The sequence below is a fragment of the Dryobates pubescens genome, chromosome 4, assembly GCF_014839835.1.
Source record: "Dryobates pubescens isolate bDryPub1 chromosome 4, bDryPub1.pri, whole genome shotgun sequence".
In the NCBI taxonomy this organism is placed as follows: Eukaryota; Metazoa; Chordata; class Aves; order Piciformes; family Picidae; genus Dryobates; species Dryobates pubescens.
This window is the reverse complement of record NC_071615.1, coordinates 48,631,014-48,656,106: the sequence shown is the minus strand read 5'-3', so window position 1 is coordinate 48,656,106 and position 25,093 is coordinate 48,631,014. Positions and strand designations below refer to the sequence as shown.

The following is a 25,093-nucleotide window of genomic DNA, read 5'->3' as shown; positions in this document are numbered from 1 at the left end:
CAGCTGAACAAACAGAGCGAGTCCTGTAGAGCCGACCACGGTGACACGTGCTTTGTAAGTGGCTGTGGCAGCTTTGGAGGTCACTGCATCTGTGTGATGATCAGCCCTGAGCAGAGCCAGGAGAAAGGAGTGTGGCAGGAGCCATCAAGTCCCTGGTGAGACCCCACCTGGAGTACTGAATCCAGTTCTGGAGCCTCTGTTACAAAAAGGATCTGGAGGTGCTGGAAGGTGTCCAGAGAAGAGCTGTGAGGATGAGCAGAGGGCTGGAGCTGCTCTGCTATGGAGACAGACTGAGGGAGTTGGGGCTGTTCAGTCTGGAGAAGGCTCCCAGGAGACTTTCTTGTGGCCTTCTAGTATCTGAAAGGGGCTCCAAGAAAGCTGGGGAGGGACTTTTGAGGGTGTCAGGGAATGATAGGACTGGGGGCAATGGAGCAAAATTAGAAGTGGGTAGATTTAGATTGGATGTTAGGAAGAAGTTGTTCCCCATGAGGGTGGTGAGAGACTGGCACAGGTTGCCCAGGGACATGGTGGAAGTGCCAAGGGTTAGTGCCCCTTCTAAGCCAAAGCATCTTCTTTCTTTTGCTTTTCCATACTCCTTCTCCTCTCTTCTCCTTTCCCTTTTCCCCTTTCCTTTTTGGTTCTCCATTACATTGGGTAGAGAGCTCACCAGCAGTGAAAATGACAGGGCTAAGAAAGAAAGAACCTTCGGCAGGGCTGCCAGTGAGGTAGGAGCACCCAAGGGAGAGCAATGAAGATTGCCACTCAGGTGACAGAGATGATGAGTGGCTGAGTCTGTCCAGCTGTGCCTCGTGCACTGGGATGGACTGCCCAGGGAGGTGGAGGAGTTGCCATCACTGGAGGTCTTTAAGAGAAGATTGGATGTGGCACTTGGTGGCATGGCTCAGCTGATGTCATGGTGTTAAGTCATAGGCTGGACCTGATGATCTCAGAGGTCTTTTCCAGCCTCAATAACTCTGTGATTCTGTGATTCTGTGCCATGATGAACTCCACAGACGTCAGGCACCTTCAGAAAGGATGACTGCAGTGTGATGCAGGGACATGACAGGGCTGCAAGTACGAGCAGAGGAATGGAAATGGTCTCTTACAGAAGGGGGCTGATAGACACACTGTGCAGTAAAGGAAGACCAGGAGGAAGGAGGATGGTTCTTCATTAATACCTCAGGAATGGAAAACAGGAAACTGGTCACTGAAGCTACAGGATGACAGTTGCTTAAATACAGGTGGGCATAAAACTCCTGTGAGTTGGCTCAGGCCAACCAGGACGAGGTTTCTAAGGAGCAAAGCAAGTGAAGCTCTGTAGAGCCCCATAGAGTTACTTTGGTTACAGCTGCCACCCAAGTGTTAAGCTTAACCAGGCACATATATGGGGAAGCAATGCTGTGGCTGCTCCTTGTCTCAGGTTGCTTCCCCTACCCTCTGTCTGCACCACCATGGATTCCCTGCACCACCTGCACTCCTCATCACAGGAGATGGTAGCCAGGCACAGCCTGACACAGTGAAGAGCTCTGGAAGTGGTGCTGAAGCATTTGGTTGGGGAATATCAATTAGAGGGATAAAATCCCCACTGACTGTGGAAGCTGGGTGTGGAAACAATGGTAAGGAGCTAGAGGTAGAGGGTGGCACCAAAAGGGCAAAGGCTGGTGTGATGAAGATGTAGCAGGCTTGATTTTGACATTCTAATCAAGGCCTAGCCATGTGTTATTAAGCAGACATGGTTTGCTGTTAGACTGAATTATTCAGGTATCAGGGATAATCAAGCCAACCAGTCCCAGACTTTGAACATGTGAAGGAGGCCACACAAATCAAAACCTTGCAGTGGAGGCTTGTCACTTTTAACATGTATTTTCTTAGAAGAATTTGCAAATGAGACTTTTCCTGGGGCTAAAAAACCTTTGGCAGGGCTGGGGTGGCAATGGCCAGCTGAGAACAGCAAGCATTTTAATCCAGGTTAGCATTGCCAGCTCTCTACATCTAAAAAGAATTGATTAGGTTTTGCACTTGGAACACAGTAAAAATAAACCACCTCCTTCCTCTGGATTGGGGCTGGGTGGGAATTCATACTCCCTGGGCTCCACTTGAAGACACAGTTGAGTTCTACTCCAAACAAGACAGGTTTTGGTGACTTTCCAAAGAGGGCAGTGGCTACATGTGGAGTTGCTCAGGAATAACTGCCTACCCATGTAGGCAAGCCCTGGCAGGACCACTGGAAGGAAGGATTGTGCCCTGGGGGCCAAGGCGGCCCATGGGATCCTGGGCTGCATTCAGAGGAGTGTGTCCAGCAGATCCAGGGAGGTTCTCCTCGCCTGCTGCTCTGCCCCAATGAGACCTCACATGGAATACTGCATCCAGTTCTGGGCTCCCCAGTTCAGGAGGGACAGGGATCTGCTGGAGAGAGTCCAAGGGAGGGCTACCAGGATGCTGAAGGGACTGCAGCACTGCCTGCTGAGGAGAGGCTGAGAGCCCTGGGGGTGCTTAGTCTGGAGAATAGAAGACTGAGAGGGGATTTAATACATGTCTATCAATATCTGAGGGCTGGGGGTCAGGAGGGAGGGGACAGGCTCTGCTCAGCTGCACCCTGGGATAGGACAAGGGGCAATGGATAGAAACTCCAGCACAGGAGGTTCCACCTCAACATGAGGAGGAACTTGTCCACTGTGAGGGTCCCAGAGCACTGGAAGAGGCTGCCCAGAGAGGTTGTGGAGCCTCCTTCTCTGGAGCCTTTCCAGCCCCATCTGGATGTGTTCCTGTGGGACCTGCACTGGATTCTCTGGTCCTGCTCTGGCAGGGGTTGGACTGGATGATCTCTGAAGGTCCCTTCCAACCCCTAACAGCCTGTGAGCCTGTGAAGTGTTTTCAGCCATGAGGCCCTGAGCCCATGAGCACTTACTGACATGCTCAGTTTCATGCAGATGAAAGTATCTATCAGGTTTTGTAGTGCTGCTCATGCACATGTCACAATATTTACAGGATTGGGGCCCTGCTTTGTAGAAGGAAATATGTGCAGTGCCCCAGAGTACCACCTGGTATGGTTTAAGCTTTTCCCATGGCCCAAAAGCCCTTTGAAACAGATTTAGGTTGCCTCCCCTCTCCCCTTTTTCTAGTAGTGAAATCTGATTAGGCAGGAGGAGAAGAGAGAGAGAAAACTACAGAAGAAGAGTCTTGAATTGATTTGGAAATAGAAAGGTAAGTTTGACAAAATATAAAAGGCATCTGAGTAAAAGGGAGGTTACAAAGGTATAAGGAAAAAGGGTAAATAAAAATATATACAAAAATCAGACTCCGCTGGCAAAAGATTCCCTGGATGTAAGATGGATTCTCTCTAGATGCAGTTGCCTTAGGTGTCTGGAACAACATGGAACTGGCCTGACCACATGGGGAACAGCAGCAGCAGGGTGTCAGAGAGCCACGGGGCAGAAGAGAGCTAGGCAGGAAATGGCTCCCCCTTAAACAGGTTCATAGACAGAAAGTGGGAGTGGAATAGCCTTTGGCCTGGGGACCCCTCAGCCTGGGCAGGGCCAGCTCTCTCTGCCCACCTGGGTCAGGTTTCCTTGTCCACCTGAGGCTAGGGTTTTGTCAGCCACCTCCCCTTGGATGGGCTTAACCTAGCACCACCACTTCAAAGCAGAATGTGAATTCCTGGACGGCATGCTAGCCTATCCCATCCCATCTCCCATCCCACTGACACCATTCCTGCTGGCTCTTTCACACTTGGTCACTGACACACCAACCGGACTGCCCCCTCCCCCCATGAAACCCGAAGTCAGGCAGCTGTTACAAAATTCACTCCTTTCATTGCCACAGGTTCCTGGCTGCTACTGCCTGGCAAAACACAGACAAATATCACCGGGGCCGAGGCAGCTTAGAGGATTGCACTGGGGGGTTAAGAAGGACAAAGTGGCTCCTGCCTGGAGCGATAGGGAACAAAGGGTGGTGATGTGTAACCGGGGAGGAAAGAGACTCTCTCCGTGGCCTCTGTAGATCACTGCGTGAGTGACAGGAGCGGCAGGAGCAAATACCTCCTTTCATTTGCTCAGCCTGCTGGAGAAGAATAGCAGCGCTTGCCAAGGAAACTGCAGCTGTGCTCCAGCTCCATTTAATCACTGTGTATGACTGAGGGTTAATTAGCTGCCATTCTTACTGCTATTTGTTGTCCTAATGAAGATTTGCATAAATGCAAGGGTAGGGGGTAACCGATACTTGATTTTTCCCTTCAGAGGGGCTGGGGTGGAAACCTCACCCATCCCAAGTGTTTATGTTTGTGGGAGATTCAGTGTTGGCTTTCCATTTGACCTGATTTGCTTCTGGCTGATGAATGGGGAACAAAAGAGTTCAAAGTGGCTTATCAAATTGAGAGCCCTGTTAGGATTCTGCCTTTAGAAAGGGGCAGACAAGTTAGATGAAGACAGGACTGGGGGACTGGAAAGCTGCTGCCAGCTGCCAGACAGGAGAATACATCTATGGATGTTTCTCTATCTCTAGATAGACATTTATATGTGTGATACATGTCAGAGCTAGGCATCTCATGATACAGAGCAGAGATGTATCCAGTTATCTATTCATCATGTTCAATCTGGATGGCAAGGAAACAATCATTTGTTACAGAAAAAAGGTTATAAAAAATAATGGGATAGGCAGTCCCAATAAAAAAGGCTGTAGCACATTAAGCAACATGCTGAAAACTAGGAACTTGTGTCCTGCAAGCTTTCTGTGGCCATCACTAACATTCAAAGCTCAACTTTTAATATAAGAAGTATCTAAAAATGAAAAAGGCAATCTCAAAGGTGAAAGTGACTCAGCAGGTCACAGCTACCAGCCATCAAAGAATCACAGAAATGTCAGGGCTGGAAGGGACCTCAAGGATCAGCCAGTTCCAACCCCCCTGCCATGGCCAGGGACACCTCACACTACAGCAGGTTGCTCACAGCCACATCCAGCCTGGCTGCAAACACCTCCAGGGATGAGGCTTCCACCACCTCCCTGGGCAACCTGTGCCAGGCTCTCACCACCCTCATGGGGAAGAACTTCTTCCTAACATCCAATCTGAATCTACCCACTTCAAGTTTTGCTCCATTCCCCCCAGTCCTATCACTCCCTGACACCCTCAAAAGTCCCTCCCCAGCTTTCTTGAAGCCCCCTTCAGATCCTGGAAGGCCACAATTAGGTCTCCTCAGAGCCTTCTCTTCTCCAGACTGAACAGCCCCAACTCCCTCAGTCTGTCTCCATAGCAGAGCAGCTCCAGCCCTCTGCTCATCCTCATGGCCCTTCTCTGGACACCTTCCAGCACCTCCTGATCCTTCTTGTAACAGAGGCCCCAGAACTGGACACAGTGCTCCAGGTGTGGGCTCACCAGAGTGGAGCAGAGGGGGAGAATCAGGAGAGGGGAATTCACAATGCAAATTAACAAACTGTCTTCCTTCCTCAAAAAACGATAGGAAAATGTTCACAGGAAGCAGTAACATAATAATAAATAAATAAAACCCCCAAACAATTGACAATAAAATGGCCTAAAATCCTTTATTTACTATGGTAATGGTAGTGCTTACAGCTACCAGCTGAAAGAAACTGAAGAGAAGAATAAACTTCTGCTTTTACTATAACCTGTTGCACACAGTAATATTTCATGAGTAACTCCTTACAGGGCTCCTCTCACACAGCCATCTGAAACAGCTGCTTCACAGCATCTGCAGAAGCTTGAGGGAGGAAAAAACCTGAGCAGGCAGAAGTAGTAAATGTCTAGATTTAGAACTGCTGCTGGAATGTGGCCAGCTTTCGGGTTCACCATGTCACTCCAAAATGAGGTGACCAGGCTGGACAGATAGGCAGAGTCCAAGGGCATGAGGTTTAACAAGTCTAAGTGCCAGGTTCAACACTTTGGCCAGAACAACCCCATGCAGTGCTACAGGAACAGTGTGGCCAGCAGGAGAGGGAGGTCATTCTGCCCTGTACTCAGCACTGCTTAGGCCACACCTTGAGTCCTGTGTCCAGTTCTGGGCCCCTCAATTTAAGAAGGACATTGAGACTCTTGAACGTGTCCAGAGAAGGGCAACAAGGCTGGGGAGGGGTCTGGAGCACAGCCCTGTGAGGAGAGGCTGAGGGAGCTGGGGTTGCTTAGCCTGGAGAAGAGGAGGCTCAGGGGAGATCTTATTGCCGTCTACAACTACCTGAAGGGAGGTTGTAGCCAGGTGGGGGTTGGTCTCTTCCAAGTGACAGAACAAGAGGACACAGTCTCAAGCTGCACCAGGGGAGGTCTAGGCTGATGTTAGGAAGAAATTCTTCCCAGAAAGAGAGATTGGCCATTGGAATGTGCTGCCCAGGGAGGTGGTGGAGTCATTGTCCATGAAAGTGTTTAAAACCAGACTGGCTGAGGCACTTGATGTGGTGGGTTAGTTGGTTAGATGGTGTTGGGTGATAGGTTGCATTTGATGATCTCAAAGGTCTTTTCCAACCTGGTTAATTCTCTGATTCTGTGACCACGAGTGAGCAAGTGTTCAAGTGCAGTTTCTCAGCCCCAACACTACTTTGCAGTGTTCCTAGCTCCTTACCTGCTGTCTAAGACACATGAGCAAATATTCATTTGCTTTTCTTTACACTTGTGTCACCAATCTGCCTCACTTCCCACAGACATCTCTGCCTCTTTTGGGGTGGAGACCAGCAGAAGTCAATCTCTCAGAGACACAAGCAGAGAGCATCCAACATGTGTCTGAAATGCTAACACAGGGCTGCTCCACTGCTCCAGCTCTTAGCTGGAAGGAATGTTGTGGATTTTCACACTATTATACTGTGATTTTAAGGCCCTATCCATTAACAAATCTACACAAAAATGAAACCAGTCAATGTAATTTTGGTCCACTCCTGCCTTATTTTGAGGGCTGAAATAACACAGCCTTCATCTAAAGCTTTTGACCCAGCCCCTGATTCCATAATCATCTCAGGTTTTTGCCTTTTGCAAAGCAGTTTTTAGCCCTTTGCTTGGGGGGGGGGGGGGGGGGGGGGGGAAGTTTTAAATGAGGAAACACAAAGGTTTAAAAAGTAGATGAAAAAGCTTAAAAATTAGATGGCAAGTAAAAGAAGAAAATATCAAGTGTACAGCAAAAATGACAGCAAGAAGCCTCACAGTTTAGAAATAGATGATTTTTCTTCAGTGATTCATTAACATATTAACATAGTCTGCATTTTCCCAAGGCCCCAGCCAGAGCCATTCATAAGGAAACAGGGGAAGAGAAAGTGGAAATGAGATCCACTTGATCCAGTGAAGATCCAGTGGTCAGTGGCAGAGAACAAATCTGAAGGAGCTGAGGGAAGAGGTTAAGTAGAAGAGGCAGTTAATAAGAATGACAGCTTGCTTTGAATACTCATAGTGGCTGTCCAGGATATTAAATAAACCTCATTTAAATTAATTTTCATTATTTGTAGGGTCTGTGTTAGACATCTATCACTGGCAGTACTGTTCATATTCTTTTCAGGGGCCATATTATCAGCACATTTCAATGAAAGCTTTCCTTCTCAATATTTATTAACTCATTAATATTTCTTGCTGCTAATATCCTGCTTGCAATATCCAAGTCAGTGACTCCTGCAAGGTATTTTCCACTGATTAAACTTTCTGAATTAGAAGGTTTTGATTGTCAGGCACTAAGAATGTACTTGAGCTCCTGAAATTCTGCTTTCTTTCTAGACTATGTCTCAATTTCAACAAATGGCTTTACAAATTATGTTTGTGTAGTTTTTTTAAAGCAGGCATCAGTATGTCCTGAGGGTCAAACCCCAAAACATGCCCTAAGCCAGACAATGGCTTAAGCACCTGCGACACCTCCTTGGGTCAAGGTGGTCCAGGCAAATGTGTAGCAGGTGTAATGGAATAGCATAGCATAGCATAGCATAGCATAGCATAGCATAGCATAGCATAGCATAGCATAGAACAGAATAGAAGAGAATAGAATTAACCAGGTTGGAAAAGACCTTTGAGATCATCAAGTCCAACCTATCACCCAACTCCATCTAATCAACTACACAATGGCACCAAGCACCCCATCCAGTCTCTTCCTAAACACCTCCAGTGATGGTGACTCCACCACCTCCCTGGGCAGCACATTCCAATGGCCAATCACTCTTTCTATGAAGAACTTCTTCCTAACATCCAGCCTAAACCTTCCCTGGTGCAGCTTGAGACTGTGTCCTCTTGTTCTCTTGCTGGTTGCCTGGGAGAAGAGACCAACCCCCACCTGGCTACAAGCTCCTTTCAGGTAGTTGTAGAGAGCAGTATGGTATCCTCTGAGCCTTCTTTTCTGCAGGCTAAGCAACCCCAGCTCCCTCAGCCTCTCCTCCCAGGGCTGTGCTCCAGACCCCTCCCCAGCTTTGTTGCCCTTCTCTGGACACCTTCCAGGAACTCAACATCTTTCCTAAATTGAGGGGCCCAGAACTGGACACAGGACTCAAGGTGTGGCCTAACCAGTGCTGAGCACAGGGCACAATGACCTCCCTGCTCCTGCTGGCCACACTATTCCTGATCCAGGCCAGGATGCCATTTGCCTTCTTGGCCATCTGGGCACACTGCTGTCTCATGTTCTTGTAACACAGCTGTGAACTGTGTGTGTCCCTGGCCATGCTTGGATATTCCCCATTCTATAGGTTCAGCTATCAGGTTTCTCTGTTACCAAAGGGCATTCATTGTCTTGGGACTGTATTCAAACCAGCCAAGATGTCAGGCAATTGGCCTTGTTCTCACCCAGACAGCAACACGAGCCACATGCTGCTGGAGTTGCAGCTGAAGAGTTTGCCCTAGCAGGCAAACCACACCTGGGTCTTGCACCTGGACCAAGGCAGAAAGGGGAAAAGCTGCAAGAGAACTGAATCCCAGAAGAGCCACAGAAAGGCTACAGCCCAGCAACAGAGCACACGAGAGAGAGAGGCCCTTAGCCTTCTCCAAGCAAAGGAAAAGCTGCAGACCATGAACTGGTCCCAAGAGGAGAGAGGCTCTTAGCTCTCTCCAAACCAAGGGAAAGCTCCAGACTGTGAACTGGGCATGAGAGGAGAGAGGCCTCCTGGTCCTCTCCAAGCCAAGAGCTGCTTGAACTATAGTCACAGCATCTGGGAAGATACTGGACAGAGGATCAAGCCATGAGTGCCTGGCTAACCTGGTAGAGAAAGCCCCTTGTGGGACACCACAGATCACAGCACCTCTGTTCCCAGCCTGCATTGCTGGATCAGAAACGCTCAGAGTTGTGCTCAAACTGTCTTCACCCACAACTGAATAACAACCTGTGAATGCACTTTGTAAACAAGTGACAGCAGTGTCTGAACATACCACTGCCAGAAATATTAAGCAGTAAAATATCTCAAAAGATATCTGTTATTGCACAGGAAGCCACACCTGGCCCCTCCTAGCTGACCACATAGGAGCTGTGAATGAACGGGAATGTGAAAGTCAATTTGTCTTACCCGGGTTGCAGTCTGTGAGGAGGGAGCAGATGGAGAGGAGGACTTTAGAAATGGTTAATGCTGGACTCCAGTTGTCTTTTAAAATGTCCAGGCAGATGACGCCTTGGCTGTTAATATTACAGTGGTAGATTCTTGTCCGAAATGTCACCTAGAAAAGACAGCAAACCTAAGCACAACAGCGTTCAAGCCAGGAACTGCACCACTGTTAAGCAATGAAAAGCTTACCTGAACTAACATTTGGCTGTCCTGGTTGAAAGGACACTCTTCTGCTACTGTCAGTTAAAGACTGGGCAAAGAAGGGACGAAACCCAAGTCTGCCTCTTCCACCTGTGAACCAGCCTGGTCTGGGCAAGGTGAGAAGGGGACGCGTTTCCCAAAGCTGCCTCTTGCCTTGATCTCATCAACCTCATTATTTTCAGATGGGGCCAAAAAATACCAGAATCACAGAATCAGCCAGGTTGGAAGAGACCTCCCAGATCATCAAGTCCAACCGATCACCTAGTCCTATGTAATCAACTAGGCCATGGCACCAAGTGCCTCACCCAGGCGTTTCTTAAGGGCTTCCAGGGATGTTGACCCCACCACCTCCCCGGCCAGCCCAGTCCGATGGCAAAATGCTGCTCCAGCCCCTGTTCTGGACAATGTTTGTAACTCAGGCCCACAACTACTTTGTAGTTTGAAGTGAGGCAGATGAAGAAAGATTCTTCTGTTGTCTTCATCTCTTCATTTGGGGCTGGTGTCTTGTCCCTGGCAACCAGCACCAGAACAAGAGGACACAGTCTCAAGCTGTGCCAGGGGAGGTTTAGGCTGGAGGTGAGGAAGAAGTTCTTCACAGAGAGAGTGATTGCCCATTGGGATGTGCTGCCCAGGGAGGTGGTGGAGTCACCATCACTGGAGGTGTTTAGGAAGAGACTGGATGGGGTACCTGGTGCCATGGTTAAGTTGATTAGATGGTGTTGGATGATAGGTTGGACTCGATGATCTCGAAGGTCTCTTCCAACCTGGTCTGGTCTATTCTATTCTATTCTATTCTATTCTATTCTATTCTATTCTATTCTATTCTATTCCCCACTAGATTAAGCTGGACAAAAATGAGGAGGCATCACACCACTAACTTGTGGCAAATGTAAAGTAAAATATCTTTGAGAAAGGCTGCTGCAACAAAATGCCTTTGTTCCCACATTTTCAGTTCCAGTTGAATCTGCAGAGTTGTTTTCATCAACACTTTGCATTTTCCTTTCTTTGGTTTCCCCCCAGTTCACTTTGATGTTAAGGATCATTCTCTAACACTGAGAAATTCTGCCCTTTGGGATTAAATCAGGCAGCTTTGACAAAACAAGGCAGAGAAATGTAGTGTGTGGCTGGTATTGAAACATTACATTCACCAGGAAATGCTTTTTCTCCTAGCTTCTTTTCCAGATAAATCTGCCAAGCACTTTTGGAGCCCCCTGTCACGCACCAGTGAGCTCTTTAACAAGAAAGCAAGTCTGTCAGTTTTAAAACAGATTATGTCTAAGGTATTGCCAATTAACAGGATGATTTGATAGCTTTTCTACTCCGTGCTCAATGTATTTGTAAGGGTCTTTCATTTCTTTCCCCTTTCCCCAGTTGTGGTTTTGCTTTTTGTGTTCCTGCCTAAGTGCTTCACTTCTGGAACATACAGAATACAGAGTACAGAATTAACCAGGTCAGAAGAGACCTTTGAGATCATCCAGTCCAACCTATCACCCAACACCATCTAATGAACTAAACCATGGCACCAAGTGCCTCATCCAGGCTCTTTTTAAACACTTCCAGTGATGATGACTCCACCACCTCCCTGGGCAGCACATCCCAATGGCCAATCTCTCTTGCTGGGAAGAATTTCTTCCTAATATGCAGCCCAAACCACCTCTGGCACAGCTTGAGACTGTGTCCTCTTGTTCTGGTGCTGGTTGCCTGGAAGAAGAGACCAACCCCCACCTGGCTACAACCTCCCTTCAGGTAGCTGTAGAGAGCAGTAAGGTCTCCCCTGAGCCTCCTCTTCTCCAGGCTAAGCAACCCCAGCTCCCTCAGCCTCTCCTCCCAGGGCTGTGCTCCAGACCCCTCCCCAGCTTTGTTGCCCTCCTCTGGACACATCTGAGCAACTCAACATCTTTCTTGAGTTGCTTGTTTGTGTTTCTAAAATGCTTCTGGCACAGAGAGCTCAATTCATCCAAACACTATAACCAGATGATCTATTTTTTCCCACTCACTAGGACTCCAAACACATTCAGCATTTGGAGTGAAAGAAGTCTTCTGCAAGATCAAGAAAACAGTGCTTGGTGATGCAGACAAATGCTCATCTACAAAGGGAGGTGATTTACAACCAGTAAGGTTACAAATACTCTGAAGTGGTAAAATACAGAATCATAGACTTGTTTTGGTTGGAAAAGACCTTTAAAATCATCCAGTCCAACCACAAACCAAGCACCACCATGCCCAATGCTGTAAACCACCTTACACAAACTGCCTGTCATTAGTGTCCATAATGGGAGCTGGTGTGGAGGATCATCCTCTGAATTTGAAGTCAGTGCTCATTAAGTCTCCAGACAGAGCAACTCCCAGTATTCCTTCACTTGATGTGACTCATGTAGCCCTTCCTAGCATGGTGTCCCATCACCCATTTGACCATCTGCTCACTGGTAAGCATTGTATGCTTACTGCCCAGCACTGAGTTGGAACAGAGTGCTTTTTTCCTGAACAGAAGGGCTTTCCCATGCTCCCATGATAAAAACCATGAAGAATTACTGTGGCCTTCCTGTACCTGAGGGGGGCTACAAGAAAGCTGGGGAGGGACTTTTGAGGGTGTCAGGGAGGGATAGGCCTTGGGGGATGGAGCAAAACTAGAAGTGGGTAGATTCATATTGGATGTTAGGAAGAAGTTGTTCCCCATGAGGGTGGTGAGAGCCTGGCACAGGTTGCCCAGGGAGGTGGTGGAAGCCTCATCCCTGGAGGTTTTTCAGGCCAGGCTGGATGTGACTGTGAGCAACCTGCTGTAGTGTGAGGTGTCCCTGCTTGTGGCAGGGGGGTTGGAACTGGCTGATCCTTGGGGTCCCTGACAATTCTGTGATTCTAAAAATCATTTGCAAGGGCTGGTTGCACAAAGACATCTCAGGCACTTTTTGACTCCACAGAACTCTTCAAAAATCAATCTGGAGGGAGAAATGATTCTTCAGTTTTTCATATTGACATGCAAGGAGTTACAGGGAACTGAGAAATTGCTTCCTTCAGCCTGCTTGGGTTCAAACCCTTCTCTCTTATTCCTCTTTCCTCCCACTAGCCTGGTGACTGTGCAGGGAGGGATGAAAGATTCCTGGGGTCAAGAGCAGTACAAACAAGGCCAAATCCCTTCTGCCCAGCCAACAGTCGAAGCAGGGCTGAGATCCCAGCACCCTCATTCCTCCCACTGTGGAAAGTTCCTTTCAAGCTCCTTCACTTCTTGTAAGGGTGCAATCCTCTCTGCCTGCCACAGATGAAACTTCTCTCCCTCAAATATTCCCCAGGAGTTCTGCTGTAATAAAACTGCAGTAGCACTGCCTGGAGTGGAAGAAGCTGCACTGCATACACAAAAGGTTGTATATAGATATTAACAAATCTAGTGCCATTTATGATGATGTTCCTGAAGCTCAGGAGGCAGCCAGTAGCTGCCATCTCAGTTTGTCAGACGTTGTGAGCAATAGATTTGTCTGCTCAAAGAGAGGGAAAAATAAAAACAAGACTGTGCCTACCCTCTCTAGTCATGCTAGAAAATACTCCAGAGCAACCTAAGTGAAAAATGTCTACAGTGCAGAGTGTCCCAATGGTCAAAACAATAACCTAACATCTCTTACACAGTGCACTTCAGCTGAGCATAGCACCGAGCCTGTGGTCCACCTCTGCCTTGTAACTGAAGACTTACAGCTTGCACATGAGCAGCTGTTGAGAGACTGAATCACAGAATTGTCAGGGCTGGAAGGGACCTCAAGGATCAGCCAGTTCCAAGCCCCCTGTTCCATTGCTCTGTGACCCCCACAGTGAAGAAGTTCCTCCTCATATGGAGGTACAGCCTCCTGTGCTGGAGTTTCTATCCATTGCTCCTTGTCCTATCCCAGGGTGCAGCTGAGCAGAGCCTGCCCCCTCCCTCCTGACCCCCAGCCCTCAGAGATTTAGAAACATTTATGAAATCCCCTCTCAGTTTCTCCTCTCCAGACTAAGCAGCCCCAGGGCTCTCAGCCTCTCCTCACCAGGCAGTGCTGCAGTCCCTTCAGCATCCTGCTAGACCTCTGTTGGACTCTCTCCAGCAGATCCCTGTCCCTCCTGAACTGGGGAGCCCAGAGCTGGATGCAATATTCCAGGTGAGATCTCAGCAGGGCAGAGCAGAGCAGGAGGAGAACCTCCCTGGATCTGCTGGACACACTGCTCTGGATGCACCCCAGGATGCATTAATGGCCACCAGGGCACATTGCTGTCCCATGCAGAATTGCTGTGCACCAGCAGCCTGAGGTCCTTCTCCACAGGGCTGCTCTCCAGCAGATCACCTCTACGTAATAGCATCCATGATTTAACCTTTCATATTCCTGACAATGAAACCCTATGCAAGGTAATTATTCATTATATTAGTGGCAATGATGAAGCTGAATAACTACTCACACAGCTTCTCAGAACAGACTGGTGCAGGGAAAGCAATTGAATTGGCACAGCAGTACTGCACACCTGTGCTACAGGAATGTACTCATTTTGCACACAGATTGAATAGCAGCAACAGTATAAAAGGGACCTTGATAATCCTTGATGTAGCTGAGAGAGCAGCTGAAAAGTATTCTGAACTGTACAAAGTTTTCTGAGAACCAAGGAGGAACAGGAGAGAAGAAGGGAAGCACTGACTGCTCAGATTAGGGGTGATCAGAATACAAACAATATTGCAAGGTACAGAGCAGAAGGTTTGTCTGATAAAGGCAACTGGAGTTGTGTAGAATTATTTTCATTCATCAGATTCATCTTTCTTTCAATCAGGAACTCCATAGGGAAAGTCAGCAATGAAGCCCTTTTATAGACAGTGGAATTGTGGAGATTCAGCGGCCATTCATCTTTTATAAAAGAAATCCTGCCTTTGGTAGCTCCCAGCCTGCAGTCCATGTTGTGCTAGGTGCACACCTCCCTCAGCCAGCCAGCGTGGTCCCTCACGTCTGCATTAACGCAATCCAGCCCTTCTCATCTCAACGTGAGTAACCCCAGCACACAGAGACACAGCGACAACAAAGCCCTGTACCACCGTCACAGGCAGGCCTTGGCCTTTCACTGTCCTTCCTGTTTCTGCTCTGCTCTGTAACAAAAGAGCTCCTGGGTACGATCAGGAAATCAAGGCAGAGGCAGGTGTGGCTGCCAGGAGACTCCAGGCACAGCGCTGCCAGCTACCGGGAAGTGCTGACAGCATCCAGCAGGCACTGGAACGCCTTGCCCAGCGAAGTGGTTGAGTCATCATCCCTGGAGCTACTCGAAAGATGTGTAGATGTAGTGCTCAGGGACATGTTTGGCAGTGAACTTGGCAGTGTTAGGCTAATGGTCTCTTCAGCCCAAGGAATTCTGGTGCCGATTCTGATTACAGGAAGGCTGGAGAGAGACTGTTTGCAAAGGCCTGCAGGGACAGGATGAGGGCAATGGCTTCAAACTAGAGCAGAGCAGATTTAGATTGGATGTTAGGAGCAAATTCTTCATTATGAGGGTGGTGGAACACTGGAACAGGATGCCCAGGGAGGTGGTTGAGGCTCCTTCCCTGGAGATATTCAAGGTGAGGCTGGATGAGGCCCTGGGCAGCCTGATCTAGTTGGGGATGTCCCTGCTGACTGTGAGGAGGTCAGACTGGATGAGCTTTGGAGGTGCCTTCCAGCCCAGCCCATTCTCTGCTTCTCTGATTCTATTTAGGTGCTCCCTACAGGAAAGAGTTCCAGGCAGACTGACTTCAGACCCATAGTTTTCTGTCCTAATCAGTTCATCTGTTCTGATTCTATAGCAATAATGTACACAAAATTATTTCTCTCATATCTCTATGTGTGTGCATATATATATATATATGTATAGGTGTAGAAGAGGACAAGAAAGAACACTGCTATATGCTGCATTTTTAGATCACCTGTGCATTTTATACAGCATTAAGAAATGTGTGATAGTTTCTGAAACATCCAATAAACCCAGAAAACCTGCACTGACAATACACTTAACAGGCAGCATGCAAACCACTGCTGTAAGGCAGAGACTACTAGAAGATGCCCTTTTGAGAAGCATCATGTACTGGATATTTACAGGGAACAGGAGAAACAATGAACAACCTACACTTTAGAGAGGGAAACCAGGAAGGTATTACAGAATCAGCAGAAACATTCAGGTTGGGAAAGACCCTCAGGATCACCAAGGCAAACCCAAAACCCTACTCTACAAGGGTCACCCCTCAAACAGAGCCCCAAGCGCCACATCCAAATCACCTTCAAACACCTCCAGGGATGGTGACTCCACCACCTCCCTGGGCAGCACATTCCAATCCCTGACCACTCTTGCCATGAAAAAATGTTTCCTAATGTCCAGTCTAAACCTACCCAGTGGCAGCTTGAGGCCATTCCCTCTTGTTCTGTCACTAATTACCTGGGAGAAGAGACCAGCACCAACCTTGCCACAACCTCCTTTCAGGTAGTTGTAGAGAGCCATGAGGTCTCCCCTCAGCCTCCTCTGTTTCACACTAACCAGCCCCAGCTCCTTTAGTCACTCTTCATCATCACATTTATTCTCCAGGCCCTTCACAGCTTCCTTGCCCTCCTCTGCCCTGGCTCCAGCACCTCCACATCCCTCTTGGATTGAGGTGCCCAAAACTGGACACAATACTCAAGGTGTGTCCTCCCCAGAGCTGAGTCCCAGGGGACAATCCCCTCCCTGCTCCTGCTCGACACAGCATTGCTGATCCCAGCCAGGATGCCATTGGCTTTCTTGGCCACCTGGGCACACTGCTGGCTCCTGTTTAGCTGCTTACTATTAAGTGGATATGGACATTTTCATCAATACTAGCTAAATCAATACAAATTACTGACATAAATTAGTATACTAAAAGCAGAGTGAAAAAGAAGGTTAATCCTTAGAAGCATTGGCAGTTCAATCTGGCAGTCACTAGAATAATAATCAGATGACTGAATTCGAGAGGAAATTCAGAGATTTACATGGTGGTGGTCTTAGAAATAAATGACTTCTGTATTTATTCACAATAAAATGTAGTTATTGATTCTTTCCTCAGCCTGACATATATCTGCTTGCACCTCTGATGTCCATATGATGTCCTTCTGATTCTGTCATTTTGACAGACAATGCAGTTTCTCAAGGAGCTGTTCCAAGCCCTGTATTACTGCACATTACTCTCTAGGTTCAGTGTTTGCTGAAGATATGGGTAGTGGGTTGAGATTGCCCCCAGAACAAAACTGCCAGACTAGCTCAGAGGGATGCAAATGAAGCTCTTTTTACAAGCAAAACTAGGATCTAGAACTATGGAATGCAATGAATATGTACACAATATTCACATGGATTTACAACTTGTAACCAGCACAAGAATCCCCTTGGACAAAACCAGTGGGCTGCCAACAGCTTCCCCCTCCCTGCTCCCTTCCCCCATCCTATGCAAGGTAAAAGAGAGAGGAGTGGAGAGTGGTTTGTTAATGCTTAGCCACAACAAAGAAACACAGCCAAGGTCAGCAAGCAATCAGCTAGGATCTGCTAAAGGAAGGAAGCTGAAAAGAACAAGAGATAGTTTACACAACCAACCTTTTGTTAGTCATCAGACCAATGGGATCAGTTAGACCTTATCATTATTTTCCTTTTTACATCCAATGGTGATTTGTTTACATTCTACCACTTTCTGCTCAAGATCTGTGGAAAGTTTTCCTAGGCACAGCCCAAAACTGCATCAGTGTGGGACCTGTGGAACCAGCCAAGTTTCAGGGCAGGTGGTGCAGGCATGGGAACTGCGTGCTGCATTTTGCCTGCCTGGGAAGAGGAGAGCAGGACTTGGGCTGGTCTCTGACAATGGTCTGCTGGTGGTAGGTTGTCCATTCCTCCCTCTCAAAGACTTCTGTTCATCTGCTTTCAGCCTGCAGCCACCCAAAGTCTTGCCTTGCCGGGGAAGCCTGCCAACTCCTTTTATTGTCACGGATGAGGGATCATCCATGGGCTGCTCTCAGTGAGAAGATGCAAATAGCGTGGCTGGGTGAAGAACAAGGGAGTGCAGAGGCACAGCAAAGGGGCTAGGGGAGCAGCAGTGTGGGAATGCTCAACGGGAGTGACCACCAGATGATCAGGAGGAGGAGAGTGGGGAGGGGCAGGAGGCAGCTGAGCAAAGCTGTGAGCAGCACAGAGTGGCACTGGCAGCTAATGCGATGTGACAGAGACTATGAGAGGAGTATGATGAGGCAAATGAATGTGAGGGATAGGAGTGACAGGAGCCCCTTGCAGCTGAAGGGTGGCCATATAGCAGCAGCATCTGGGCAGGGGCAAGAGAAGGTAAGTGGAAGCCCTGCCTGCACTAGGGTCACAGAGATACTACAGGGCAATGATCAAATAGGCTGTACTTAAGGCTATTTTGAGTTTGCAGGCTTCAAATGGATGTTGTCTTTACAGTGATCTATGCAGGTTACAGTGTGGGTTTGCCTTGTAAGGTTCATTTTAACAACTTAGGTTAGAAATATCAAGGAATGGTTATTTTTGTCTCCTCTACTCTTGTTTTTCTGTTACACTACAGATAAAAGTGTCCTTGAAAGCCAAACACCATGCACAGTAAGGTTGAAACAGTAGAGTAGAAGCCAAGAACAGAAAGGACTGCCCCCTGTGCATGAGGCTGAGCTTAGGAAATAGGCAGAAGTTTTGCACCACAGGAGAAGGATTCCACAGGAGAAGGACATTTAGTGCACACAGGTTAGCATTATAGGGCACAGAAGAGATGCTTACTAGTGCCATCGACACCAGATCCTACAGACACTGTGCATTACAGTTACAAAGGAAAAAGACCCTCCTTGCAGCCAAGCACATGAGTTTAAACAGCTAAGCTTTCAAACACTGAGGAAAAAAATCCAGTCAGCCAACAGACCTCTAAGGTTGACAAGGAAGGGATGGAGTTTTCTGGTAGTTTAATTTTTGCTTTAGAAGTGATTTAGCATCCTGCAGCTTTCCAGTCCTGTGAACCTTTCAGTCAGCTGAGATTAAGGCCCCTATCAAGATTAATTGTAGAGTGGGGATTAGGAGATTTTATAAATCACTCACATTGGAAACCAAAGCTAGCAGAGTAGTAGGATAATGATAGATACATCCATATTGTATCAGCCACAGCTGAATTGAATTGACACTGTAATAGACTGAATGCAGTCAAATAGCAGAGGAGAAGGTATTAATAAAGATTATTCTTGATGAAAATGCAGACACTGCTGCAGCGACAATTCCTGGGGCAGAGCTCTTTTCAGAGCATTCATTGCTCTGTAAACACATGTGTGAAAGAGCCTGCCCTGGCTTCCCCAGGGGGCAAGGCTTGCTGCTCCCCAGGACAGGATGCAGGATGATGAAAGTGCTGCTCTTCCTTCAGTGACTGTCATGTACAGAAAGAAGTAGAGTTCATTTGTCATGATGGGTAAAACTTGAAACAACCTCAGATCAAAAATGTGCACAAGAAATTCACTGATTTCTCAGGTGCACTGAGGACAGAAACTGAGCTAGTTTTTTTTTCTGTCAGATGAGGCTGTGAAATCCTTATCCATAGGCACATACATGGATATGTGTGGCACATATATATGTGTGTGTGTGTATGTATCTACACACCACAGAACCACAGGAACACTCAGGTTGGAAATGACCCTCAGGATCACCAAGTCCAACCCAGAGCCCTACTCTTCAAGGGTCACCCCTAAACCATATCTCCAAGCACCACTTCCAAACCACCTTTGAACACATCCCTCTTGTTCTGTCACTAATTACCTAAGACAAGTGACCAGCACAAATCTCCTCACAGCCTCCTTTCAGGTAGTTGTAGAGAGCCATGAGGTCTCCCCTCAGCCTCCTCTGTTTCACACTAACCATCCCCAGCTCCTTCAGTTGCTCTGCATCACATTTATTCTCCAGGCCCTTCACAGCTTCCTTGCCCTCCTCTGCACTGGCTCCAGCACCTCCACATCTCTCTTGGATTGAGCTGCCCAAAACTGGACACAATACTTGAGGTGGATTTTGAATATCTTCAGAGAGGAAGACTCCACAACCCCCCTGGGCAGCCTCTTCCAGGACTCTGTCACCCTCACAGGGAAATAATTCTTCCTCTTCCCATGGAACTTCCTCTGCCTCAGCTTCCCCCACTGCCCCTTGTGCTGGCATTGGGCATCCCCCAGCAGAGCCTGGCTCCAGCCTCTGGGCACTCACCCTGCACAGCTTTATCAACATGAATGAGGTCACCCTCAGGCTGCTCCTCTCCAAGCTACAGAGCCCTCAGCTCCCTCAGGCTCTGCTCTTAAGGAAGATGTTCCACTCCCTTCATCATTTTTGTGGCTCTGTGCTGGACTCTTTCAAGCAGTTCCCTGAGGTCCTTCCTGAACTGAGGGGCCCAGAACTGGACACAATACTCCAGATGTGGCCTCAGCAGGGCAGAGTAGAGGGGGAGGAGAACCTCTCTCCACCTACTGACCACAGCCCCCATACCCCAGGATGCCATTGTCCTTCTTGGCCACCAGAGCACATTGCTGGCTCATGGTCAACCTCTTTTCTGCTTCACTGCTCTCCAACAGCTCAGTCCCCAACCTGTCCTGCTCCATGGGGTTGTTCTTTCCCAGGTGCAAGACTCTCCCTTTGCCCTTGTTGTATTTCATTCCATTTCTCCCTGCCCAGCTCTCAGCCTAAGTCTCCCTGGATGGCAGCACAACCCTCCTGTGTCAGCCACTCCTCCCAGTTTGGTGTCCTCAGCAAACTTGCTGCCAGCGCTCTCTGTGCCCTCATCCAGGTCATTGATGAATATATGGAATAGAACTGGTCCCAGTGCTGAGCCCTGAGGGACTCCACCAGACACAGGCCTCCAACTAGACTCCCACTGACCACAAGTCTCTGACTTCTTTCCTTCAACCAGTTCCCATCCACCTCACTCCCTGATCATCCAGACCACACTGCCTCAGTTTAGCTGCCAGGATGCTGTGGGAGGCAGTGTCAAATGCTTTGCTGCAATCATGATAGCTCAGAATTAAGCCTGTGAACTTATTTAACCAGCATTTCCCAGCAATACTGATTGGCAGCATTTACCTGGTGACAAGCACTCATTTTCCCACACTGATTTAGTCAAGGGATTTCCCAAACTAATTTTTACCTCTGAAATGAGCCTCATAGGGCCTGGAAAACAGATGTAATGAATACAGCAGCAGTCTGAGAGATCCTACAACAGGAGTGAAAATAAAGGTTGTTTGTAACAGTGGCTGAAGTGAATGGAGTAAGAAACCACGTGTACAAAACACACTGGTGACAGAGTAGGTGTATCTGACACCAGCCCACCCTGCACAGGTACTCATTATCTACTCACAGGTAACAACTGCCTTCATCAAAAGTGCTGGCCTTTTAGTAATACAAGATGGAATCGTCAGTTCTCTCCTCCTTCATCATCAAGCAGTACATGCTCATGTGATTTGTACACTTACATTTCTGACAATGGCAATTGGCATCAAGATAAAGGCAGTCAGAGAAATCTGTCACAAGGCAGAGTGTCCAGGAGGTGTACCAGAGCATGCAATATTTGTACTTGCTCCCATGAATCCTGCATCTCTACACCTTTGGCTGCAAAGTTACTGTCTTTCTTCCCTTTCTCCTCCCTGGATGCAGTGAGCCATCTGGTGTGGGGGGAGGACGGTTCCAGTCTTATCTGTGGCCTTCAAGGCCAAACTGATTTTTACTGTGCAATCTTGGTGTGTTTAGGTTTAATGCCAGGGACCAAGGGGAGGAAGTTTCAGGCCAGGCCACCCTGAATCCAGCCTAGCAGTGGGGGAAAAGAGCAAGCCCTGGGATGCGTGTTAAACCCCAGGTGGGGGAGAAAAGGATCAGCTGGGGTTTGTGGTTTAGTCTTGTTGGGGGAAGGTTTTGGGGGCTGTTCATGTATCCTGTGTATGTATTAGGTGCTCAGGATCCCTGTGAGCTGTGTTTTCCTCTGCATTTTTTAATGCAGTTTCTGTCTTTTTCTCCAATTCAATGAGAGCCTCTTTATTTCCCTTCCTTTGGGAGTAAAATCATTTCTGTCTGCTGTTTAAACCAAGACATTTACAGAATGGTAAGTACTTTGAATTGACCTCCCCCTGATCAGTGTTAGCTATTGTAAACATCACTACTTCGGCATTAGAATCCTGTTCACAAAAACTCCTCTTTCCATAGTGTACTCAATCAAATGGGAATCAGCCACTCTCTCCTTTAATCTGATCTCTTTTTCTTACAGACCACCATGGCATACCAGCCCTTTCACAAAGGTCTCAAAACAAAGGTAAATATTTTTCCTCCCACAGCAACTCCTTCCAGATCCTCACTCTCCACCCTGGCAAGGAGAAAAAAAAATCACTCTTTTTAAACTTAGTTTCATAAAAGACAGGCCCATCAATGTATCTGATTCCATGGGCAGCCCTGCAGGGTGAACTTGCCCAGTTTCTGTTCCTGTTAGTGAACATGTGTGTGAAGAGTTGCACTCAGCCTTCCAGACAAGGTCTTACAAGTGTCTTGTGTATGGCATGGGCGATGCCTTAGCGCTACAGGCAACGCCAGAGGATGCAGCTTAGGAGTGTATTTGCTGGTTTTATAGATGCATCAGATGGGTGCTCTGTAATGATCCCCAACTGGATACAGGAATTGTTACTGGTGGTTATTGAGGACATTCCACTCGACCATGTTTCATCCCATTTCTGCTGTTCCTGTTTGACATTCTGAGCTGGCTTGACCACAGTAATGATCTGCCACCTTCATTTTCTTGGTACAGCTCCACGTTTGTGACTAGTGCCATTACTGACAGCATTTGGAAATGAACCCATAAGAATTCTGTAGATCTGTCTCCCACTTCAGTCTCTTGCCTTTAGAATAGAATAGAATAGAATAGAATAAACTGGGTTGGAAGAGACCTTCAAGATCATCGCATCCAACCCATCAACCAATCCAACACCACCCAAACAACTAACCCATGGCACCAAGCACCCCATCAAGTCTCCTCCTGAAAACCACTTTGCTGTTGCATTTCCACATTCTTCCAGAAAACTGGTGTAAAAGCACTTACTTACAGCTTCATGACCAACAGAGTACTTTCATCTGCAGGAGGAACTTGTATGGGGCAGTGCTAAGGGTCCATGTTTTTGTCAGACTGCCATGGACCTCTAGTGAATGATACAGCTCAACAGGAAAGGTCAAGTATCAAGAGAGGTTCTCCTCCCCCTCTACTCTGCCCTGGTGAGGCTGTATCTGGAGTATTGTGTCCAGTTCTGGGCCCCTCAGTTCAGGAAAGACCTCAGGGAACTGCTTGGAAGAGTCCAGCACAGAGCCATGAAAATGATTAGGGGAGTGGAACATCTTCCTTATGAGGAGAGCCTGAGGGAGCTGAGGGCTCTGGAGCTTGGAGAGGAGCAGCCTGAGGGTGACCTCATTCATGTTGATAAAGATGTGCAGGGTGAGTGCCCAGAGGCTGGAGCCAGGCTCTGCTGGGGGATGCCCAATGCCAGCACAAGGGGCAGTGGGGGAAGCTGAGGCAGAGGAAGTTCCATGGGAACATGAGGAAGATTTTTCCCCTGTGAGAGTGACAGAGCCCTGGCACAGGCTGCCCAGGGGGGCTGTGGAGTCTCGCTCTCTGGAGATATTCAAACCCCACCTGGATGTGTTCCTGTGTGACCTGCTCTAGGTGATCCTGCTCTGGCAGGGGGGTTGGACTGGATGAGCTTTCCTGGTCCCTTCCAGCCCCTAACATGCTGTGGTTCTGTGATCTTCAGATGCTTATAAAGGGTTGAACTTGAATCTAAATGCATGCAAGTTAGAAACAAATCCAAAGGAAACAAGTATTTGCTCAATACATCCACACCCACCCAGCGACGCTGACGACACGCAGGCAAATTTTAGGCAGTTATTATTTTTTCCCCCATTAAAACAGTTTAAATATTCATCATTGCCTTGGAAGGTTTATATCATCCTACAGCAATATCCCAACATACAGATTATGAAACACTACAAGGAGAGGATTCCTATCAAGAATGTTAATATTGTCCTACTAACCTTAGGTGGTTTAAAGGGGTAGTCCGGTGAAAAGGTAATGTCAAGGAAGAAAACTCCACCTTCATATACAGACCCCGGAGGCCCCAGTATAGTTGACCTCCATTCATAAATGTTGTCTCCTTTGGGTCCAGCACTAAAATAGAAAACAAGATTGGAATGTCATAACCACATACAAGGAAGAATTTACTGCACCAGTTATACTTTTCCCAGTAGCACTGCTCACTGCTGGCTCTGCAGTGACACTACAAGTTGAAATGGTTTAGCACATCCAGTCAGCTAGTCTGGGGTAAATACATAGCAGGTGTCCTCAGCTCTGTTAGTGGAATGACACATTCAGCCAGAAAGAAGTATTAAACTCACATTATAAATTATTCAAATAAGCACAGAAAAATTCCCAACTGTCTTATCTCAGCTATTTTAGTGGGCAGATGTGAAGTATTTACCGGGCAGGAATACAGAGATGTCTTGACACTCTCTTGCCTCATAAGCCATCCTATTTTCAGCTACCGCCTCCTCCACCTACCCCATCAGTCAGAAGCAGGGCAGCTGTGCACATTATTATACAGCACAGGCTGTATGAAAGGTTAAGCAGGGTACAAACACCCTTGCAGCTGCACTTTCCAACTGTCTCCAGTCACTAGTACAGGAGGCTGCCTTACTCTTCAATTGTTACCCTGTCTTATAAACATTATAAGCAGGAACCGGCTTAAATAGTTGGGCTATGTGAATACAAAGCCCTTGTTTAGAAACACAACACTGAAACAAGGTGTACAAAATGTGTGAAGCAAGAGGAACCTCTCACCCACCTGGTCATTTCCTAAACAGAATCAAATGGAAAACAAAAGTTCTTGGAGTGCCTCTTCCAGAAGCCAACACAGCCTCCTTTCCCACAGCATCATGTTTGTCCATGAGATACACACATGAGACACCTCACTTGGGGTGGCCTCTTAAGGAATATGAAGACTTTGCATACTTTTTTTTTTCCCAGCCTGCTGACACAAGTCACTGATAGAGGAGCTGAATTTTAGTTAGGATCAGTTGGGATGGTGGCTTCTAGAGAGCTGATGAAGATTTTTCAGGGGAAAGAATTTGTTACAGTTTGAAGGGGGAACTTTAGCCTGGTCCCTGACTCAAAGACTGAAAATAAACTGCCACTGGATGTAAAAGGAAATTAATGCTAAGGTCTATAGAATTCACTGGCTTGCTAAGGGGGAGAGAGAGTAGTGGCAGAAACAGTTCTTGCTCTCCTTTTCTTCTTCTGTTACTCTCCTGTGGCCTTGCCAGGGGATCTCTGTTGTGCCTACTGTGTGAGGTAATGGGAAGGAGAGAGGGAGTGGGGGAGGAGGTGAGCAGTGCCCCC

At 47.6% G+C, this 25,093-nt stretch overlaps 1 protein-coding gene across 3 annotated transcripts in view; it reads right to left on the bottom strand.

Moving 5' to 3' along the window:
• The window catches only part of LOC104299678 (ubiquitin-conjugating enzyme E2 E2), a 229,209-nt gene that overhangs the window by 25,329 nt on the left and 178,787 nt on the right, over positions 1-25,093 (bottom strand). For all 3 annotated transcript variants that reach the window (XM_054161243.1, XM_054161241.1, XM_054161242.1), the window contains 2 exons: positions 23,734-23,866; positions 9,460-9,607 (listed from right to left, as the gene is read on the bottom strand). In XM_054161243.1, the coding sequence (XP_054017218.1) occupies positions 9,460-9,607; positions 23,734-23,866 (281 nt within the window). The remainder of the gene's footprint in view (positions 1-9,459; positions 9,608-23,733; positions 23,867-25,093) is intronic.